General features: G+C 38.9%; 1 protein-coding gene across 1 annotated transcript in view; it reads left to right on the forward strand.

Moving 5' to 3' along the window:
- The window catches only part of MAP3K21 (mitogen-activated protein kinase kinase kinase 21), a 56,813-nt gene that overhangs the window by 18,317 nt on the left and 18,559 nt on the right, over positions 1–19,937 (forward strand). Inside the window, exons 3-5 of the mRNA XM_012459874.2 lie at positions 5,754–5,902; positions 6,736–6,911; positions 14,841–15,081. Of these exons, the coding sequence (XP_012315297.2) occupies positions 5,754–5,902; positions 6,736–6,911; positions 14,841–15,081 (566 nt within the window). The remainder of the gene's footprint in view (positions 1–5,753; positions 5,903–6,735; positions 6,912–14,840; positions 15,082–19,937) is intronic.

Consider the following 19,937-nt stretch of genomic DNA (forward strand, 5'->3'; position numbering starts at 1 on the left):
CTGGGCCATATGGTAATTCTGTGTTTAACCTTTTGAGGAACCACTAGGCTGTTTTCCAAAGTGACTGCATCTTTTTTTTTTATTCTCACCAGTGAAGTGTCAGGGTTCTGATTTCTCTCTATCTTCCCTGTCACTTGTCATCTGACTTTTTGATTCTGGCCATTCTTGTAGGTGTAAAGTGGTATCTCATGGTTAAAGTTATAGTTTGGGGGTTTTGTTGTTGTTATTATTTGCTTTTTGCTTGTTTCACATAAAAGAAAACCAGGGGGCCGGGCGCAGTGGTTCATGCCTGTAATCCCAGCACTTTGGGAGGCCAAGGTGGATGGATCACCTGAGGTCAGGAGTTCGAGACCAGCCTGACCAACATGGTGAAACCCTGTCTATACTGAAAAATACAAAAATTAGCTTGTCATGGTGGCAGGCACCTGTAATCCCAACTACTTGGAAGGCTGAGATAGGAGAACCACTTGAACCTGGGAGACAGAGGTTGCAGTGAGCCGAGATTGCTCCATTGAACTCCAGCCTGGGTGACAGAGCAAGACTCTGTCTCAAGAAAAAGAGAGAGAGAGAAAGAGAGAAAAGGAAGAGAGGGAGGGAGGGAGAGAGAGAAAGAAAGAAAAGAAGGAAACAAAGAAAAGAAAAGAAAGAAAACTAGGGACGAGAGAGGAAAAATACTTGCCAAGAGTCCATTGCTTGTAAGTGCCAGAAACTTATAAGAACCCAGATTTGTCTGGCTCTCAAATGCATGCTCAACAAAAATTGTTTTTCCTTTTAAATCTTTGGATACACTAGAAGTTACTCCCTCAAATTCACCCATGAAGTCAGTGGCAGAGCCCCCTGTCAGTAAAAGTTCCATAAAACTCCTTTACATTTAAAGCTTATCTTCTGCATTTAAAATTATGATTTAATTGTTTTATTTAAATCTTCTAAGGAAATTATCAATTGGATCAGGGGTTCTAGTGTCTTAGGGCCAGTTTGAAAAATACAAGTGCTTGAGCCTCACCCCTTGATGAATTAGACTCTCTACTGGTGAAGGCTGAGCATATGTGTTTTTATAAACTGTTAAGTGTGTTTTCATTGATTTAATTACAGTAATTTTCAAACATGAAAATATTAAATTACACAAGTGACACTGGCTATCTTTTTAAGATATTATACTTAAAGACTCTAAAACTATTAAAACATATCATAAATCAATTTTACATACGAAATAATGTATTTTAAGACTATGAGATCTTATTATAAACTATGCTTTTATTAGAAACTAATTACGAGGTATACGAATGCTGTGCAGTCATGCTCTACAGCAATCTTGTCTATCGTAAACATAGAGGAGAATCAAGAAGTAAGCAAAAAAGAAAAAAGGAAAAGAAAGTTGCTAAAACTAACCAAAATATGGGTCTTTAAGCCCCATACACTCTCTAGAGAAGTAACCTCTCAAGACTGATTTATTTACAAAGTGCGATGATCTGATTTTCATTAAAAACAGAATATACTGATGGTCCACTGTATCTAATGTGTTTTTCTTTCCGTCACCTACTCTTCAGCTGACGTTTTCTCCTGTTACTAGCTGGGCATCGCTCTCCCCTCTTCTAATTAGCTCAAGTCCCTGATGTAAGAAGGCGTAGTGTTTGCATATAGCCCTTGCACATCCTCCCATGTACGTTAAAGCATCTCTAGATTACTCATTATTACCTAATACAATGTGAATGTGGTGTAAATGGTTGTCATTCTGTATTGTTTTTAAAGTTGTATTGTTATTTTTTATTGTTTTTTTCTGAATATTTTCCATCCATGGTTGCTTGAATCTGTGGATGTGGAGAGCTCACTGGATTATGAAAAGGACTAAGAAATTACTGCTCTCTGGAGCCGCTTAGTTGAAGGGGTCAAACATCCCTGCCTATCTCCAGAACCCATTTATATACAAAAGCACATTGTAGGATATCAGGATAGGCAAGAGCAGAACAGGTCATCTCTTTGAATTATAGACACCATTGCTGTGAAGTCTCTCTTTATCATATTTCCATAAAAAAAGTTTCATTCAAAAAGCATTGCTTTACCTATGCAGTGCTAGGGATCGGTGACTTTATATTTCTTGATTTTCTTCCCTTCCTTCTAACAGTTACTGTACTACAAGGTAACTGTTTTATGCACTTAGATATTGTTTTCTAATTTTTTTTTTTTTTTTTGAGACAGAGTTTCGCTCTTGTCGCCCAGACTGGAGTGCAATGGCATGATATCGGCTCACTTAAGCTCTACCTCTAGGTTCAAGCAATTCTCCTGCCTCAGCCTCCAGAGTAGCTGGGATTACAGGCATGCACCACCATGCCCAGCTTATTTTCTGTATTTTTAATAGAGACAGGTTTTTCCATGTTGGTCAGGTTGGTCTCAAACTCCCAACCTCAGGTGATCCACCCACCTCGGCCTCCCAAAGTGCTGGGATTATAGTCATAAGCCATGGCACCAGACTGTTACCCAATTTGTACAGCTCTTATCATTGTCCTGGTTTTGTAGGTTAAGTAGCCCAGGAACAGAGAAGTTAAGAAATTAGTTTTGAATTATAAAACTACTAAGAAGCAGACTTTAGGTTCAGGACTAAGATCCATGACTCCTGACACCACAGCCCTGAGTCATTACACTTCTTGAGTTCTCAGGAGAGGGCTTCATCATACTATCTTCTACCCAGTTTAAGAGAACAGGAAAATATGTAGTATACTTTAGAAGTAGTTCCATTGAAATAGTTACATTTTTTTTCACATTGGCTTTTCATGGGATAAGCTCTCCTCTCTCTGGAAAAATGATCTTTCCCAGATTATTCAGTTCCTGAAACTTCCAAGAAGCAAAGTTACATGGCTATTTTTTTAGTTTTGTTATTTGTTAATAGGAATTTTTTTGAATTTAGAAAATTTTAATTATTCCATGTAAGAATTTTTTTGTTTTTGTTGAATGATCTATGAGTTAAGTTTACTTATATTTGAAATTATGAATGTCTCCTCTAATGCAAATTATTTAAAATTTGATAATTTTGAGAAAATTATCAAAAGGAAGCAGATAAACTTTGGAAAATAATGATTTCAACTTTAGCTAACAGTTATAGCATTGTATAATTTACAAGTAGTATATTATATATATTATATATTTCCTTTTTAAAATAAAACCATGTTTTGAGATGGTAGAGTGGGTCTCACTATTGTTTGATAGAAGAGTTCACTGAATATCAGCTTTAAGGGACTTGTGAGGGAGAAATAGCTAGTGAGCAAGCAGTAATACCAGCAAAGCTGAAACTCAGGTTGAAATCCAGTTTTTTTTCAGTGGTGCTCTGGTATTCTTCAGAACACAAGTCTGGGACTCACAGCCTCAGGGCTCAAATACCTGCTTAGGGCCCCTGGAACCTTAGATGGTGTATCCCTGAGGCCATTGTTTGGCAAGTCCTGTTGTTTTCTAGATTCTTTTTCTTATATTTTTATTATGTAGTCATTAGTACCAGTAGGAGCTAATGAAGAAGACTTTAATTTGAAAGTGATCATCTCCAGGGATGCCATGGAGTTCAGCACTTTGCAGATTAGGTCTTCAGAGCAGGCTTCTTTCCATTGTGTTGTATTGTGAATCCCCACCTCCCTTAAGCTGAGAAAATAGTCAAATGATTACTGCCATCCTTCTGTCTGTTATCTTTCAAACTATGCTTAAAGTTTATGTATGACCAACATGCATCAGAAATAATTCAGTGGCCTCTAAATTTCACATTTTAAAAAAAGTTAAAGCTAATGAGGTTTTAAAAGATTAGGAAAATGAATAGAGCTTCAATAGTTATATTAGTAGAATTGAAGAGGAAAGCAAATCTGACTGTTCCTTTTAATTCATTTTTATTTTATTTATTTTCAAAACAGTGTCTTGCTCTGCCGCCTATGCTGGAGTGCAGTGGTGCAGTCGCAGCTCACTGCAGCCTCATCCACCTGGGCACAGGTGATTTTCCTACCTCAGCCTTCTGAGTAGTGGGGACTACAAGCACCTGCCACTATGCCCAGCTGATTTTTGTATTTTGTTAGAGACAAGTTTTACCATGTTGCCCAGGCTGGTCTTGAACTCCTGAGCTCAAGCATTCTGCCCACTTCACCCTCCCCAAATGCTGGAATTACAGGCGTGGCCACCACGCCCAGCTATTTTTATTTTTTAATTGGCATAAAAATTGTACATATTTATGGGGTACGTAGTGATGTTGCAGTACATGCAATGTATGGTGATCAGATCAGGCTAATTAACATATCCGTCATCTCAAATGTCAGTTGTTTGTGCTGGGAACATCTTCTCTTCTAGCTATCTGAAACCATCTATATATTATTGCTAACTGTAGCCATCTTACAGTGCAATAAAACAGGAGTACTTATTCCTATTATCTGGCTGTAATTTTGTGTCTTTTTTTTTTTTTGAGACAGAGTCTTGCTCTGTCACCTGAGCTGGAGTGCAGTGGCATGATCTTGGCTCACTGCAACCTCCGCCTCCTGGGTTCAAGTGATTCTCTTGCCTCAGCCTCTTGAGTATCTGGGACTACAGGCATGTGCCACCACGCCCAGCTCACTTTTGTATTTTTAATAGAGATGGGTTTCACCGTGTGGGACAGGCTGATCTTGAACTCCTGACCTCAGGTGATCCACCCGCTTTGGCATCCCAAAGTGCTGGGATTACAGAGGTGAGCCACTGTGCCCTGTGTCTTTTAACAAGACACTGTTTCTTACATGCTTATGTATTTCAGTCTGAAGTCAAGTGAATCAAATGGAGTGACTCTTATTCTTTAAATTTACTTAACAAAAGATATCTGAGTGTACTTTATGTTTTGAAGAAGAATAAGAGAAAACTAACATACTGACTTGGATAGCAGAAGAGAATAAATACGTACAATGCAGAAGGCTTATGCATATCTCCCTGTGTACTAAATGGAATTTTGGATATCTCAGTCTGTGGTATGGATGTGTTTTGAAATTCAGCCCTTCATTGTAAACATTCATTTAGAAATCCTCTTCTGTGCCTTTCCTTGTTCTTGTTTGTGACTGCATCTGCATCACGTGTGATGATGCTTAGGCGAACTCAGTGACTGCAGTTGTGCCTTGTTTTTTATTTCCATTTCACCCTGGCTTCCTTCATTGCAAAAAAGAGACGTGTGTGCTGCCAGCAGGTGCAAGGGGGCCCACACTGATTTCTTTCTGTTCCTTACTGTTCAGCAATATGGTAGAAACATTAGTAACACATCTAAATATAAGGGAGGCAGAAAGAGAAACAGTTTCAAAAAACTATTTTAAAATAATCAGCATGATTCTATGTCAGTCCTGTGGCATGCATCATAAGATTTCTGTGGGGTTATGTCCTAATAATCCTCAGGAGGTTTTATTTAAGTCTAGGAATAATGAGATAGAAGGAGAAATAGCAAAGCAGTCACATTACTCCTGAAGGGTGACCTGGTTCTGGACCTGTTTAATTCAATTATGTACTACTCTTACGCTTTCCTATTCATTAAGTGGCTTTAATTCCTAGAATGAATGCATACTTGATTTCTGGGATAGAATGTATTTGCATGTGTTTGAATTGTTGATGGGAAGAATCCACCTCCCACCTTGGGATGTCTTCCACTTAGGGGCTTTTCTGGAGAAGAGTGTCCTATTAGGAGTGGATTAGGGTACTGAAGTGTTTATCTCACTAAGTGAATCATAAGGAGAAGACACCATGTAGCCCATTGAACATATGAAAACCTTGCTTTCTAGCTATGGAGTGCTGCTGTGGGAACTGCTCACGGGAGAAGTCCCCTATCGGGGCATTGACGGCCTCGCCGTGGCTTATGGGGTAGCGGTCAATAAACTCACTTTGCCCATTCCATCCACCTGCCCTGAGCCATTTGCCAAGCTCATGAAAGGTATTTTGTGTGTGTGTCTTTGTGGGGGCAAGAATTTCTCATTAGAATATCCTTTTTAAAAAAACAAACAAAAAAGCAATTTCTGTGACTCTGATTTCCAAGTACTTTTAAGCAATCCTAGTATTTTAAGAATTAGAATCCAAGTCTTTGATCTAGAATATCTGATAAAGTTTTGATGAACTAAGTAGCTTAAATACAATCCAGTTTTATCAGTGACTTATCTATGTATAAAACTCAACTGAATAGCCAGTACTGAACTGGCTCCAAATCTGCTATTTGAAATTTGACTTAGTGATCAGAAATGCCTTATGGTCTTAACAGGTATGATTTTACCATGACCATGTCTATTTGATCCTTATCTTTTAAAAATTGTTAACTAATTCTTTTTGTAAGCCACAAGTTACCTTCCCTCATTGTTAGGCTATTGTTTTAGAACTTCTCTTGTGGATATAACATTTTAGAGACTTTGAGTTACATGACTCCTATCAAATCATCTGGTTATGGTGGCTTAACCCCCTGAAACATGGTATCCATAGTAAAGCATGGGAAGCAGACATCCATTTATTAAATGCGGTGTAATATAGACAGCACCCACCTTCTCTGATAGTCATTATTACGCATGCCTGTGACATGGACACCGGGTAAAATGAACTATTCAAACTATTGCCAATGGATTCTTAAAATCTTGAGGAGCAGATACTATAAATGGAGGAATGACAAGTGTTAAGTTGAAATACACTTCAGTGTAAAACGTTTCTTAGCCACTCTGATGTCTTGTGGATAATCTGAACTGTGTTGTGAGATGGAATTAATGTGATTCTTGTTTATTTTAGATTGCTGGCAACAAGACCCCCATATTCGTCCATCATTTGCCTTAATTCTTGAACAGTTATCTGCCATTGAAGTGGCGGTGATGACGGAGATGCCTCAAGAGTCTTTTCATTCCATGCAAGATGACTGGAAACTGGAAATTCAACAAATGTTCGACGAGCTGAGAACAAAGGAAAAGGTGAGAGAGATTTGTAAATAGCATAATGTATTCAAATATGTGAAAATTATAGAAAATATGAGGCAAGAAGCTCTGTTAGCATTATTCTAAAATATTTTTAGATATCAATATTTGTTGATTCTCACTTTCAGGTTAAAAAAAAGCAAAACCAAAGTGTACTCAATATGTGTAATTGGGGAAAATGCCCTTTTATTAGATTCCCTTCCCCATTATCTGTTAATACAGATATGTATTGATACAAGGTATGTCATAGGCATCCTCCAAAATACAAAATGTTTTCTTAAAAATGCGATTTAGGCCGGGCGCGGTGGCTCAAGCCTGTAATCCCAGCACTTTGGGAGGCCAAGGCGGGTGGATCACGAGGTCAAGAGATCGAGACCATCCTGGTCAACATGGTGAAACCCCGTCTCTACTAATACAAAAAATTAGCTGGTCATGGTGGCGCGTGCCTGTAATCCCAGCTACTCAGGAGGCTGAGGCAGAAGAATTGCCTGAACCCTGGAGGCGGAGGTTGCGGTGAGCCCAGATCGCGCCATTGCACTCCAGCCTGGGTAACAAGAGCAAAACTCCGTCCCCCCAAAAAAAAAAAAAAAAAATGCGATTTAAGGACGTGTCTGTGGGAAATTGTTTTGAGTTTCAGTGTTAAATGATTTTTTCTTACTACATCCTAGGGACAGTGCCAGAGTCCTAGGACTTAGAGATGGATGTGGCATTTGTAACCTTGAATGGTCCTTTGAATGCCAGGCTAGTGATTCGGACCTTGTTGACAAGTTTTTAAAAGGGGCTCCATATAATCTCTTGAAGCTGGACATTGAAGCAGAAGCTCCTCTCCACTCTCCCTGTCCTTTCCCTCCTTCTTTCCCTTATTTATGATAATGGGATCACTGTTCTCCCAGGAACCTAGTCTCAAGGGTCTTTTTACAATGTTCCTGTGGTCTTCTGTGTGACAAAGAGCATCAGTGGCAATTTTCTGCCCCAATCCCTGCCCCCCGCCCACTCATCACCAGCATGGCTGCTGGAGCATCCTCACTAGGTGCTCTGTGTCCAGCCTTGCTTCCCTCATCTGTCCCCTTCTTTTCTAAAATGCAAATCTGGTCAGCTCTGCTTCCATTTCTCACTTTTTTTGCGATGTTCACTCCCTTTCTCCTTGTATATTTTGCCTACATTTCCACTGCCTCTGTCCCCCGCCATACTGAATTTCTTCCAGTCCCCATGATGTCATACTCCTGGCCCGTAGCCTTGGCACGTGTTCTTTCCTCTGCTGAGGCCCCTGTTTCCTCCCTAGCTTCTGTGCCCACTTCATGAATGGTGGCCCCTCCATTCTCAGTCCCTGATAACTCCCTCCCTTTCTCTACTCAACCAGGTAAACTGTGGGTGGTCAGAGTGTCCTGTGCTTTTCTTATCATGGCAGTAAGTCATACTGTATTAATACTTGCTGATGTAATTGTTCTTGGTCTGTCCTTTCTGCTAGATAGTAAGTTCATGAACTATGCATTTATATTCTTGTTCATTTGCATACACAGCATTGAACATAGGACTTAGCACATGGCAGACATTAGGTGAATCCAAGTACAGTTTGTTAATATACTCCTGATAACTATTTTAATAGTTGAGATATTGGCAATTATCATTATTATTACTGTTTTAATGAGCAATTCTTATCATTGTTGTTGTTGAAAGTGAGCAATGAATTTTAAAGTGTATACATGTTATGATTCCTGTTATGAATCTTATGCTGTAATAGAGGCATATGACTCAGCTATTCCACTTCCACTTACCGATTCTTCAGAAACTCACACATGTGCACAAGGAAACGTGCTTATGGTTGTTCACTTAACCATCATTTGTAATAGTGCAAAGCTGAAAACAACCTCAATATCCATTAACGGGAATAAATGCCTAAACTATTATATTCTCAGGCAATGGAAATCTGTGTAGTTCAGTAAGTCCTTGCTCAGTGTCGTGGATGGTTCTTGGAAACTGTGACTATAAATGAAATGGTGTATAATGAAACCAATTGTACAACAGGCTGATTGATATGACAAGAGTTAAGTTTTGATGGCATATTTCTGGTCACAAAAACATCTCCAAACTTTGAAATAAAGACCAAAGCCCTTCTAATATTAAACATTGAAACAAATGTGAGCTATACATAACATTTAAGAACAATTAATGACTGGGTGCCATGGTTCACGCCTGTAATCCTAGCACTTTGGGTGGTTGAGGCAGGTGGATCACCTGAGGTCAGGAGTTCAAGACCAGCCTGGCCAACATGGTGAAACCCCGTCTCTACTATTAATACAGAAATTAGCCAGGTGTGGTGGTGCACACCTGTAATCCCAGCTACTTGGGAGGCTGAGGCAGGAGAATCACTTGAACCTGGGAAGCAGAGGTTGCAGTGAGCCAAGATTGTGCCATTGCACTCCAGCCCCTGGACGACAAGAGCGAAACTCCATCTCTTAAAAAAAAAAAGAAAGATTGATAAAAATAAGTAAGAGAATTATTATTTGCCCAATTATTCTAGTTCAAGGTCTCAGGTGGCTGGAACCTGGAGCCTCTCCCAGCAGCTCAGGAACCAGCCCTGAACAGGACGCCGTCCCATCACAGGATGCGCTGACACCCACACTCACACTAAGTCACACCAGGACCGTTTAGACTTGCCAATGCACCTAAGGCACACATCTTTGAGATGTGGGAGAAAACACATGCAGACATGCGGAGAATGCGTAGGTTCCACACAGACAGTGGTGTGGGTTGCGCATTGTTTTTTTTCTCATCCATGTGATGATGAAACAATGTTATTTCAGGACCTGCTGTTAAAATGAATGAACTTTAGTAAGGTGTTCTAATGAGGTAAAAGCTAAACATAAAACTGGGTGGAGAAAAGAGAGTTGTAGAAGAACATTATATACCATTTTTATAAGTGCATGAGACACACAAAACAATACTATTCGAATGTATAAGAAGGCTAAAGGTATCGACTGTGGAAAGATGCCCACCAATTTAAGAATAGCTGATCTAGGGAGGGAGGGGATAAGATTAGACTATGATGTACTTGGGGCTTTAGCACATCTGAAACAGATATGGTAAAAATTTAACATCTGTTAAATATAAGTGCATGGATATTTGTCATTCTCTCTAATGACAGTATATTTAAAATATTTTATAATGTAAAATGATTAAAAATAATGGTTAGGGAAAAAATACAAGCTGCCAAAATCATTTATTTTTTGAGATGGAGTTTCACTCTTGTTGCCCAGGCTATGGGGCAATGGTGCGATCTTGGCTCACTGCAACCTCTGCCTCCCGGGTTCAAGCGATTCTCCTGCCTCAGCCTCCCAAATAGCTAGGATTACAGGCATGTACCACCATGCCTGGCTAATTTTTGTATTTTTAGTAAAGACGGGGTTTCATCATGTTGATCACGCTGGTCTTGAACTCCTGACCTCAGGTGATCTGCCCACCTTGGCCTCCCAAAGTGCTGGGATTACAGGCGTGAGCCACGACGCCCAGCCTAAAGTCATTTTTTAAAGTAGACATATAGGTAATTCCCTGTTTCTTAGATTTTTCAGTATTTGGTTACATTGAAAAATGCACAACAGTTAAATAAATACAACTTAAGACCATGACACCATTAATGAGTACTTAGAGTTCATAAATGAGAAACACCAATCCCATCTGCCCTGTTCTGCTCAGACACACAGAATTGCATCTGAGTACTAGCATCGTGTCTTAAGGAGCCTCCCGGCGAGGGAGATGATAGGAAAGCCTAGGAGTCTAAGCATAGGAAGAACACAGCAGCACACAAGGGGGTGGGGACCGTAGGGGCTGCCCATGTGTGGGGAGGACTTTCAAGTAGAGAGGGAAGAAACCAGTTGCATGTTATTCCAGAGTTGAGCAGTAGGACCTCTGGGTGAATGCTGCAGGAATTGCAATCTGGTCTCCGAGTCATCCCTCGGAGCTGCCTGGCTTGTTTCCTTCTCCAGGACAAGACTGAATGGGAAGTCTATATGAGATTCTGAAAAATATGATAGAGCACATCCCTGCTTCTTAGTAAGTGCTAAGTTAAGTGTTAGCCTCAGAAAAAAAGAAAGTGGTGATGTTTCACAGACGCTGAGGTTTCCTAGCCCAGGCGTTCTTGGGAAACTGGCTCTAAAGAGTTAGGCTGGAACAGCACTGACTGGAACAGGTTCACATCCTGCAGTTCTTTGAACCATTACTATCAATGATATCATTGACGTGTTTCTTGGAAACTTTCATGCACTTTGTTGACTTAAAATGATACAGGAAAGACTTTCATTGTTTTTTTTGTTTTTTTATACTTCCCCAAATTGTTTCCAGGAATTCTAAAATTAGGTGTTTAATTACAACATGAAAAAGATTTTGAAGAACAGGGGAAGACTTTGAGAAAAAAAAATAAAGCTTCAAATCATAGAATCTAAAATTTGGAAGTGATGTAACTCACAATTAGTTACTGGCTGGGTGTGATGGCTTGCAGCTGTAATCCTAGCACTTTGTGGGGGCCGAGGTGAGAGGACTGATTGAGCCTGGTAAGTTGAGGCTACAATGAGCTATGACTGTACTGCTATACTCCAGCCTGTGTGACAGAGCAAGACCCTGTCTCAAAAAAAAAAAAAAATTATTATTATCATTATTATTATTATTATATTATCTGGAGCCAGAGTCTCACTCCGTCACCCAGGCTGAAGTGCAGTGGCACAGTCTCAGCTCACTGCAACCTCTGCCTCCTGAGTTCAAGCTATTCTCCAGCCTCAGCCTCCCGGGTAGCTGGCATTACAGGTGCCTGCCACCACAGTCCAATAATTGTTTTTGTATTTTTAGTAGAGATGGGGTTTCACCATGTTGGCCAGGCTGATCTCAAACTCTGGACCTCAGATGATCCTCCTGCCTTGGCCTCCCTAAGTGCTGAGATTACAGGTGTGAGCCACCAGGCTTGGCCTTATTTTAACCCATTTTAATTATATTTAGTTATTGACAATTATTTATGAAACTGGAAGATACAGGCATCTCTAGTGAGTTCTTAATTATATATTAAAATAAAAGCATGCTTTAAGAGTAGATGTCCGCTGTTTCTCCACTTTGAGATTTATAGTAATTTCTTTATTTTGTTTTACTGATTTTTGAGCTATCATGTAGTAGTGTCTGTTTTTACTTTGTATTTTATTTTTGTGCATTACTCCTTGAAATACAGTGTTTATGATATCCTGTGAGCCTTTGGATTTACAATTAAAGCATATGTAATCCTTTTGTGTTGGCTTAAAAGTTTCCAGCTACATCTTTTTTGATGAAGTAAAAAGCACAGTGTATGTGCCGTATCTCCCTTTCTTGTTCACTGATTGCTTAAGGTAGGAGGCATCAGATTTGAAATTAATGGTCAGTAACTTGGCTGTGGTCTATGTTATTCAGTAAGCCTCTGTAGACACTGGGTCCTCCCTAAACTCCTGGCTCCTTATCTCTGTGTGTCTGTTTTTGTGGATTTGGTGCATGCACCTGTCTGTGACCCCCCACACACAGAGGCATGCCTTCATTAATGATTAACAGCCACTGCCAGGGATCTGGATTTGCCATTACCAGAGTGGCCTGTGCCAAGCAATTCAACAAATATTACTGCTAGTAATCTCATCAACTGAAAGAATTTTTTTGTGCTTCGTACTTTCTAAGTATTCAAAGGGTTCTAGTACCACAGTTTTAAAATTTACTTTTGAATGTGTTAAAATTTATTTAGAAGGAAGATTACTTTTGCTGCTTTCTCTTCAATCTTATCTTTTTCTCTTCTCACATCTTAGGCAAGTGATTTTTTGTTTATTATTCATGAAGTTGTTGCACAGGGATTCGTGATTTAGCTTGGGGTCTGGAATTAAAAATGGTTTTTTATTCAATTACTGTTGCAGGGACACACAGCCTAATTGAATTTGCTGTTCTTATCTCTTTCTCTTGCCGTCTCATTTAACAATAGCTAATTGGATTTATATCAACACCACTGAAAAGTATCTTAACAAAAAGGTTTAATGAGTTAGAAATTGAAAGTCGACTGGAAATTATCCTCTGCCTCCAAATACGCTATAGTAAAACATCCAATTTGGACAAACTAGTTGAACAAAAGTCACTAGTTAAAAAATAGATTACAGATTTTTTAACATGTAACATTTTTTTCCCTTTTTTTCAAGTAATAATTTATATCTGACACAATGTAATGAAGAAATATCCATCTGCTCTATAAATAAAATCCAACTGATACATATTAGCTGAAGTGATTTAAATACCATTTGGTCTAAAATAAATCATTTCTTCTGCAGTTTGGCTTGTGAAATTTGTTTTAAAAAATAAATTCAAAGAAAGTTTCAAAACAGAATTTCAGTCCACTTTGGTAGAATTACCATAAATTCAGAATCAGTTTGATCTGAATAAATAATCTTTATTATTAGCACTCCCTAGTCTCTTCTTGATATTGTCTCATTTATTTGTGGGACAAATGGTCTTCTGTGTTTATTTTCTATATGATAATTGTACTGATACATAGGCTCAGATTACTCTGAGTCCTTCTGTAAAAAGTCTACGTCATTAGTAGATTTGAATTGCATCCTAGTCCCATGGTTTGGGTCTAGTTTCTTCCAGGATCCCCAGTCTTACTGTGTGTTTTCATGGATCAGCATCGTTGAGGTGGGCCTATTTAAAGTGTGGTCTGCTTATTTAATATAAAGTAGGAAATGTTTGCACAGTACTCATAGCTCTCAAAGCTCACAGCCCAAAGCTCCACCTGAAAAGGCATCTGCAGTTTCGAACAAAGACTGTGGTATTAGGGTATTCTAAGATTAAATTTGTCCGAGCAATGTAAATAAAAGCTTGCAGATGCCTTGATTTCTATGTGAATGCTTGATTTCTTAGCAGGGTAATTTAGAATAGAAAATAGTTCAGTGCTACAAGGAATATTATGTCTCTGGTAAAGAACAGAACACATTTTATAGAAATGAAAAAAAAAATGGGGATATAATTTTAAAACTTTGTAGAGTTTTCAGTTTTACCGTTTAATAATTTTTCCTAGTAGGAATAAAAGTATTTTTTTTAATTCATAGATTTTCTGTTTCTCAGAAGTTCAGTATTTCAAAAACCAAAACCAAGAGGAGGTTGGTAAAATTAGTAAAATTAAACTAACTTTAATTAGTATCATAACAGAGGAACTTTTATTAACTAACTCCTGAGATCTGTTATAAAGTGATCATTTCCATACATCAGTGGGATCCTGAAAAGTTCTGTGTATACAGAATATATTTTCCTTTGGCTTGTAATTTTAGAGGTGGCTTCATTTTACTTTCCAACAGGCCTTCAACAGACTCCTAACACCTTAGCTTGATTTTCTCCCTTAATCTCTCCACCAAGATGTTTTATTCCCTAAGCAAAGTTGTAAATACCCTAAGGAATTTCTAAGTAGTCTGAACTGCAATCTTGTATAACTAAAATAATGATGGTTTAGTTAATTGAGCTTGAACTTTTGGCTTTATTTTGAAATGGGTTATTCACATCTGCACTTTGCTGTTGTGTGTTAATGCCTATTTTATGTGTCAGGTGAGAGATGAAGAGGGAGAAATGTTAAAAACCAAGTGTAGAAAATTTATGGTGCCTCTTTTAGGATCAGATAACTAACACAGGAGAATGGCGGTTGTGCAGAGGCTGGGGCTTCCATTTAAGTGAGTAATCCGCTGGAAAGGTTTCAGCTCGGACTGTCCTGACTGCAAAGACTTCCGTCCCTTGAGGACCCGAGTGAGCAGGGCTTGAGCAGAGGAAGAGGGAATGTCAGCTTCTCCTTGTGCAGGGGCGCCCGTGGCCGAGGGGTTGCCACTGTGGTGTGATAGACGGAATTCCATTCTTCCTGCTGGGAGTGATCCCCGTGGGTGTTCGTCTTTGTCGCAGGAGCTGCGATCCCGGGAAGAGGAACTGACTCGGGCGGCTCTCCAGCAGAAGTCTCAGGAGGAGCTGCTGAAGCGGCGGGAGCAGCAGCTGGCGGAGCGCGAGATCGACGTGCTGGAGCGCGAACTTAACATTCTGATATTCCAGCTCAACCAGGAGAAGCCCAAGGTCAAGAAGAGGAAGGGGAAGTTTAAGAGAAGTCGTTTAAAGCTCAAAGATGGACATCGAATCAGTTTACCTTCAGGTATGATCTTGTTTTCATGTTTTTGAAAGATTTTTGTGTGTCTTCCTTGTAATCAGTTTTCTCTGCTTATCAGAACCAGGAAAGAGATGGGGAAATAACTTTGTGCAAGTGACTGAATGAGGATCTTCACTTTCGGGCTTAGATTCATGGTTCTAATGGAACGGTCTAATGAGATTCCATGTAGGAAACAGTGTTAGGAGCACATCGTAGTCACAGCACACGAGGATCTCACTCTCAGAGTACTTTCCTATTGATGGATTAACTGATTGACTCCTTTTGAAATTGAAGCAAAGCCGGGCCCGGCGACTCACGCCTGTAATCCCAGCGGATTTGGGAGGCCAAGGCGGGCGGATCACCTGAGGTCAGGAGTTCAAGACTAGCCTGATCAACATGGAGAAACCCCGTCTCTACTAATATTATAAAATTAGCTAGGCGTGATGGTGCGTGCCTGTGATACCAGCTACTTGGGAGGCTGAGGCAGGAGAATCGCTTGAACCCTGGAGGCAGAGGTTGCGATGAGCCAATATTGTTCCACTGCACTGCAGTGTGGGTAACAGAGCAAAACTCTGTCTCAAAAAAAAAAAAAAGAAAAAAAAATTGAAGCAGAACCTTTTTTTACCTGATCGTACTGAACCAACATCACATGGCATTGTGAAGATCCAAAGCAACAAAACTGTTAATATTTCATCATTAAGTTCATTGCTTCCACAAGGATCTCTGATGTCATCTGGTATCTGGGACGCTGATATTGTTGTGAGTACTTTCAACAAAATGTATCAAGTACTCTGAAGTACTTTCCCAGGGGGGTTAAAATCCTTCAGGCACAAAAATCGCCCGGTAAATCTAAAGAAGCTTTTTAAAACATTGTGAAAGCAACATAAAAGGATTACTAAATCCTTTTAGTAATGTGTTAGGAGAAACTAAAAAGAATAGGAAACATATCAATCAGTACATATAGATATTATTGGCTGATAATCAAAATTTATTGATCAACATAGCAGACATATATTGATTCACTAAATTAAGTTCTTTGATATTAAGTATTCTACTTGATGTAAAAAAAAATACCTCCATTGTATTTTGTTTTGTGATTCTTTCTAGTATCAGAGCAGGATGATGGCAGAACAAGGCGGATTTCGCATTTGTAGAATGTGTATGAAATATCTGTACGTCTATGTCTATACCTGTCTATGGGTATATGTACTAATATTAGAGTGCTCAAATAGATTCTAGTGTTTTCCTAAGATGTTTGTTAATGGCATGGCAATTTGATTTAAAGTGCAACATGACGTTTTGTTTTATGTTGAGTGTGTGTAATTGTCTTATAAAATATGTATCATGAAACACTGGAAGCCTTGAAGCATTTAGGTTATTGCAGATGTCCTCAGTTGATCAGAAAATTGCTAGTTTGATGGCCAGTTGCAGTGGTTCACACCTGTAATCCCAGCACTTTGGGAGGCCAAGGTGGGTGGATTTCCTGAGGTCAGGAATTCGAGACCAGCCTGGCCAATATGGTGAAACCCCCTGTCTCTACTAAAAATACAAACATTAGTTGGGGGTGATGGCGAGTGCCTGTAATCTCAGCTACTTGGGAGGCTGAGGTGGGACAATTGCTTGAACCTGGAAGGTGGAGGTTGCAGTGAGCTAAGATTGCACCATTGCACTCCAGCCTGGGCAACAAGAATGAAACTCTGTCTCAAAAAAAAAAGAAAGAAGTCTGGGCATCGTGGCTCACACCTGTAATCCTAGCATTTTGGGAGGCTGAGGCAAGTGAATTGACTTCAGGAGTTCGAGACCAGCCTGGGCCTCATGGTGAAACCCCGTCTCTAATAAAATCCGCCCCCCTAAAAAAAATTAGCCAGGCGTGGTGGCAGGTGCCTGTAGTCCCAGTTATGTGGGAGGCTGAGGCAGGAGAATCTCTTGAACCCGGGAGACAGAAGTTGCAGTGAGCTGAGATTGTGCCATTACACTCCAACCTGGGCAACAGTGAGAGATTTTGTCTCCAAAAAAAAAAGAAAAGAAAAGAAAGAAAGAAAGAAAGAAAAAGAACATTGCTAGTATGAGGTCATCATGAGAATCCAGTATGTGTTCTTGATTATTTGGTTTGATGAGGTGAGAATGGACTATGGGTTCTTACTTTTACCTTCAACCTCTCTGGGGTTGGAGGTTGGGGGAAGATCTTTTTCCAGGCTCTTTTCTGATGTTTTCTGTTAGCTGGAGTGTTGCTTGCAGGGTTACTGACTGGTCTGTCTTATGTGTCAGTCATCCATAATTAGAGACTGGACTATTTATTTATAATGAGGCTTCTGCCTTCACACATAGATGAAAGAAAAATCCAGAGGTGCACTAGATGTGAGTTTTCTTCTCCATTTCTCAGCTACGTCAGTTTTCTTCTAGCTGTGATTTGATTATGTTATCAAAATTAATGTTTTTTTTTTTCTTGGGAAACTTTGGGGGAGGCAAAAAGGATTAAGAATCTGATGGAAAGGGAAGTAAATTTGGAAGAAAAAATGAGAATTTTTCCAATGATTTTTTACTCTTCAGTGGTAAAATGATTAAATAAAATCTTAGCATTCCTGAGGTTAGATTTTCACTCTTGCTTTTCTTCTCAGATGTTCCTTGGCTAATACCTTGAGTTTATTCAAAGCAGACTGAATATTATTTGACTGTTTTTACCAGATTTAAAAAAAATTCCTGGATTGTATTATGCAGCTTTTCTTCTTCTAAGAAGAGAGGGGAAATTTTAGTTACACATTTATTTCCTTTTTGGCACTTAATGAAAGATTCCAGTTAAAATATAACCAAGAAACCTACTGCTATAATCCTCACTCATCACGAAGGAATGAAATTTGGTTTCTGGAATTTTTAACATGACAGTTACCTCTTCTTCCCACAAGATGGCACTACATTATCATCTTACTATTAATAATACTCCTATCACTATGGAAACTTTAGAATGCTCCAACTCTAAACACACACACATGCACGCATATTTACTTACACAATATCCTAGACTGGGACAGGTATCCAAAAAGGGAAATGATAATGATAAAAATAATAATTTTTTCTTGAAGAATTCTGCTTAGTATAGAAAACAAGCATGTGTAACTTAAAATCAAGAGAGTTAGTTGCAGTCAATATTTATCTGCTAGAAAATTCTTTAAGTTAGTATTGTTTAATAATAGGGGAAACAATTCTGGACATAGATCTAGGCATAAATTTTATGACTAAGACTTCAAAAGCACAGGCAACAAAAAACAAAAATAGACAATTGGGACTATATTAAACCAAAAAGCTTCTGCACAGCAAAGGAAATAATCAACAGAGTGAAGAGACAACCTGTAGATTGGGAGAAAATCTACAGATAGTAGAAGGGAATAGTGCAGAATATACAAAGAACTCGAATAACTCAACAGCAAAAACACAAATAATTTGATTTAAAATTGGGCAAAAGAACTGAATAGAGATTTCTCAAAAGAAGACATAAAAATGGCCAGTAAGCATATGAAGAAATGCTTAGCATCACTAATCATCAGGGAAATGCTAATGAAAGTCACAGTGAGCTATCTCGCCTTAGTTAGAATGGCTATTATCAAAGAGACAAAAAATAGTGAATGTTGGTGAGGATGTGGAGAAAAGGAAACTCTTATACACATTCTCTTGTAATTTTGTCCTTGAGAATTATGGCTGATCATTTTAAATCTATGGCTATTTGTAGCTAGTGGGAATGTAAATTAGTATAGCCATTGTGGAAAACCATATGGAGGTCTCTCAAAAAAAACCACAAAACAACTAAAAATAGAACTATATGATCCAGGAATTCCGCTACCAGATATTTACTCAAAGGAAAAGAAATCTGTATATAAAGGGATATCTGCAATCCCATGTTTATGGCAGCACTGTTCACCATGGCGAAGACAAGGAATCAACCTAAGCATCCATCAATGGATGAATGAATTAAGAAAATGTGGTGTGTTTACCTGATGGAATACTATTCAGCCATAAAAAAAGAATTAAATTCTATCTTTTGTGGCAACATGGATGAGCCTGGAGGACATTATGTTAAGTGAAGTAAGTCAGACACAAGAAAATAAATACTGCATGTTCTCATGTGTATGTGGGAGCGAAGAAAAATGGAGCCCATGGAAGTAGAGAGAATTGCGGTTATTAGGCTGGGAAGGGCTTGAGGGGAGGGGAGGTTGGAGAGAGGTTAGTTAATGGATACCAAATTACAGCTAGATAGGAGGAATGAGTTCTGGTATTCTGCAACATATTCTGCAAGGTGAATATGGTTAACTATGTAATTTATTGTATATTTTCAAAAAGCCAGAAGAGAGGATATTGAATGTTCATAACACAAAGAAATGATCAAAATCCAAAGTGATACATATGCTGATTACCCTGACTTCATCATTATATACGGTAAACAAGTACCAAAGCATCACTCTGTACCCCATAAATGTGTATAATTGTTATAGGTTGACACAAAAACAAAGAGAAACAAATTCTAATACTGTTAAATGGTACACTGTTCAGGGACAGACTTCTGGTTAAGTGGTAGGTGAAACACGATGCTGTCCTTTCACGGAGTTTTTACCAACTTCTTGAACCCCTTTGGCAGGATTTTTCCCTGTGCATACCAAGCAATTCTCCGAAACATATTCAAGAGTCCTCCAAGCTGACCCTTAATATTTGTGCCTGCAGATCTTAACAAAAATTTGGGATTAAATATGAATAATTATATTCTCTTATAATTTTGTCCTCAAGAATTATTGCTGATTATTTTTAATCTTATATGTATGTAACTATGTGATTTTTTTTCCCCTGGAATTTCTTCATGGCTGGCTACAAATAAG

This window comes from Aotus nancymaae, unplaced genomic scaffold (genome assembly GCF_030222135.1).
Source record: "Aotus nancymaae isolate 86718 unplaced genomic scaffold, 86718_ANA_hifiasm-v0.15.2.pri h1tg000032l_0, whole genome shotgun sequence".
NCBI lineage: Eukaryota > Metazoa > Chordata > Mammalia > Primates > Aotidae > Aotus > Aotus nancymaae.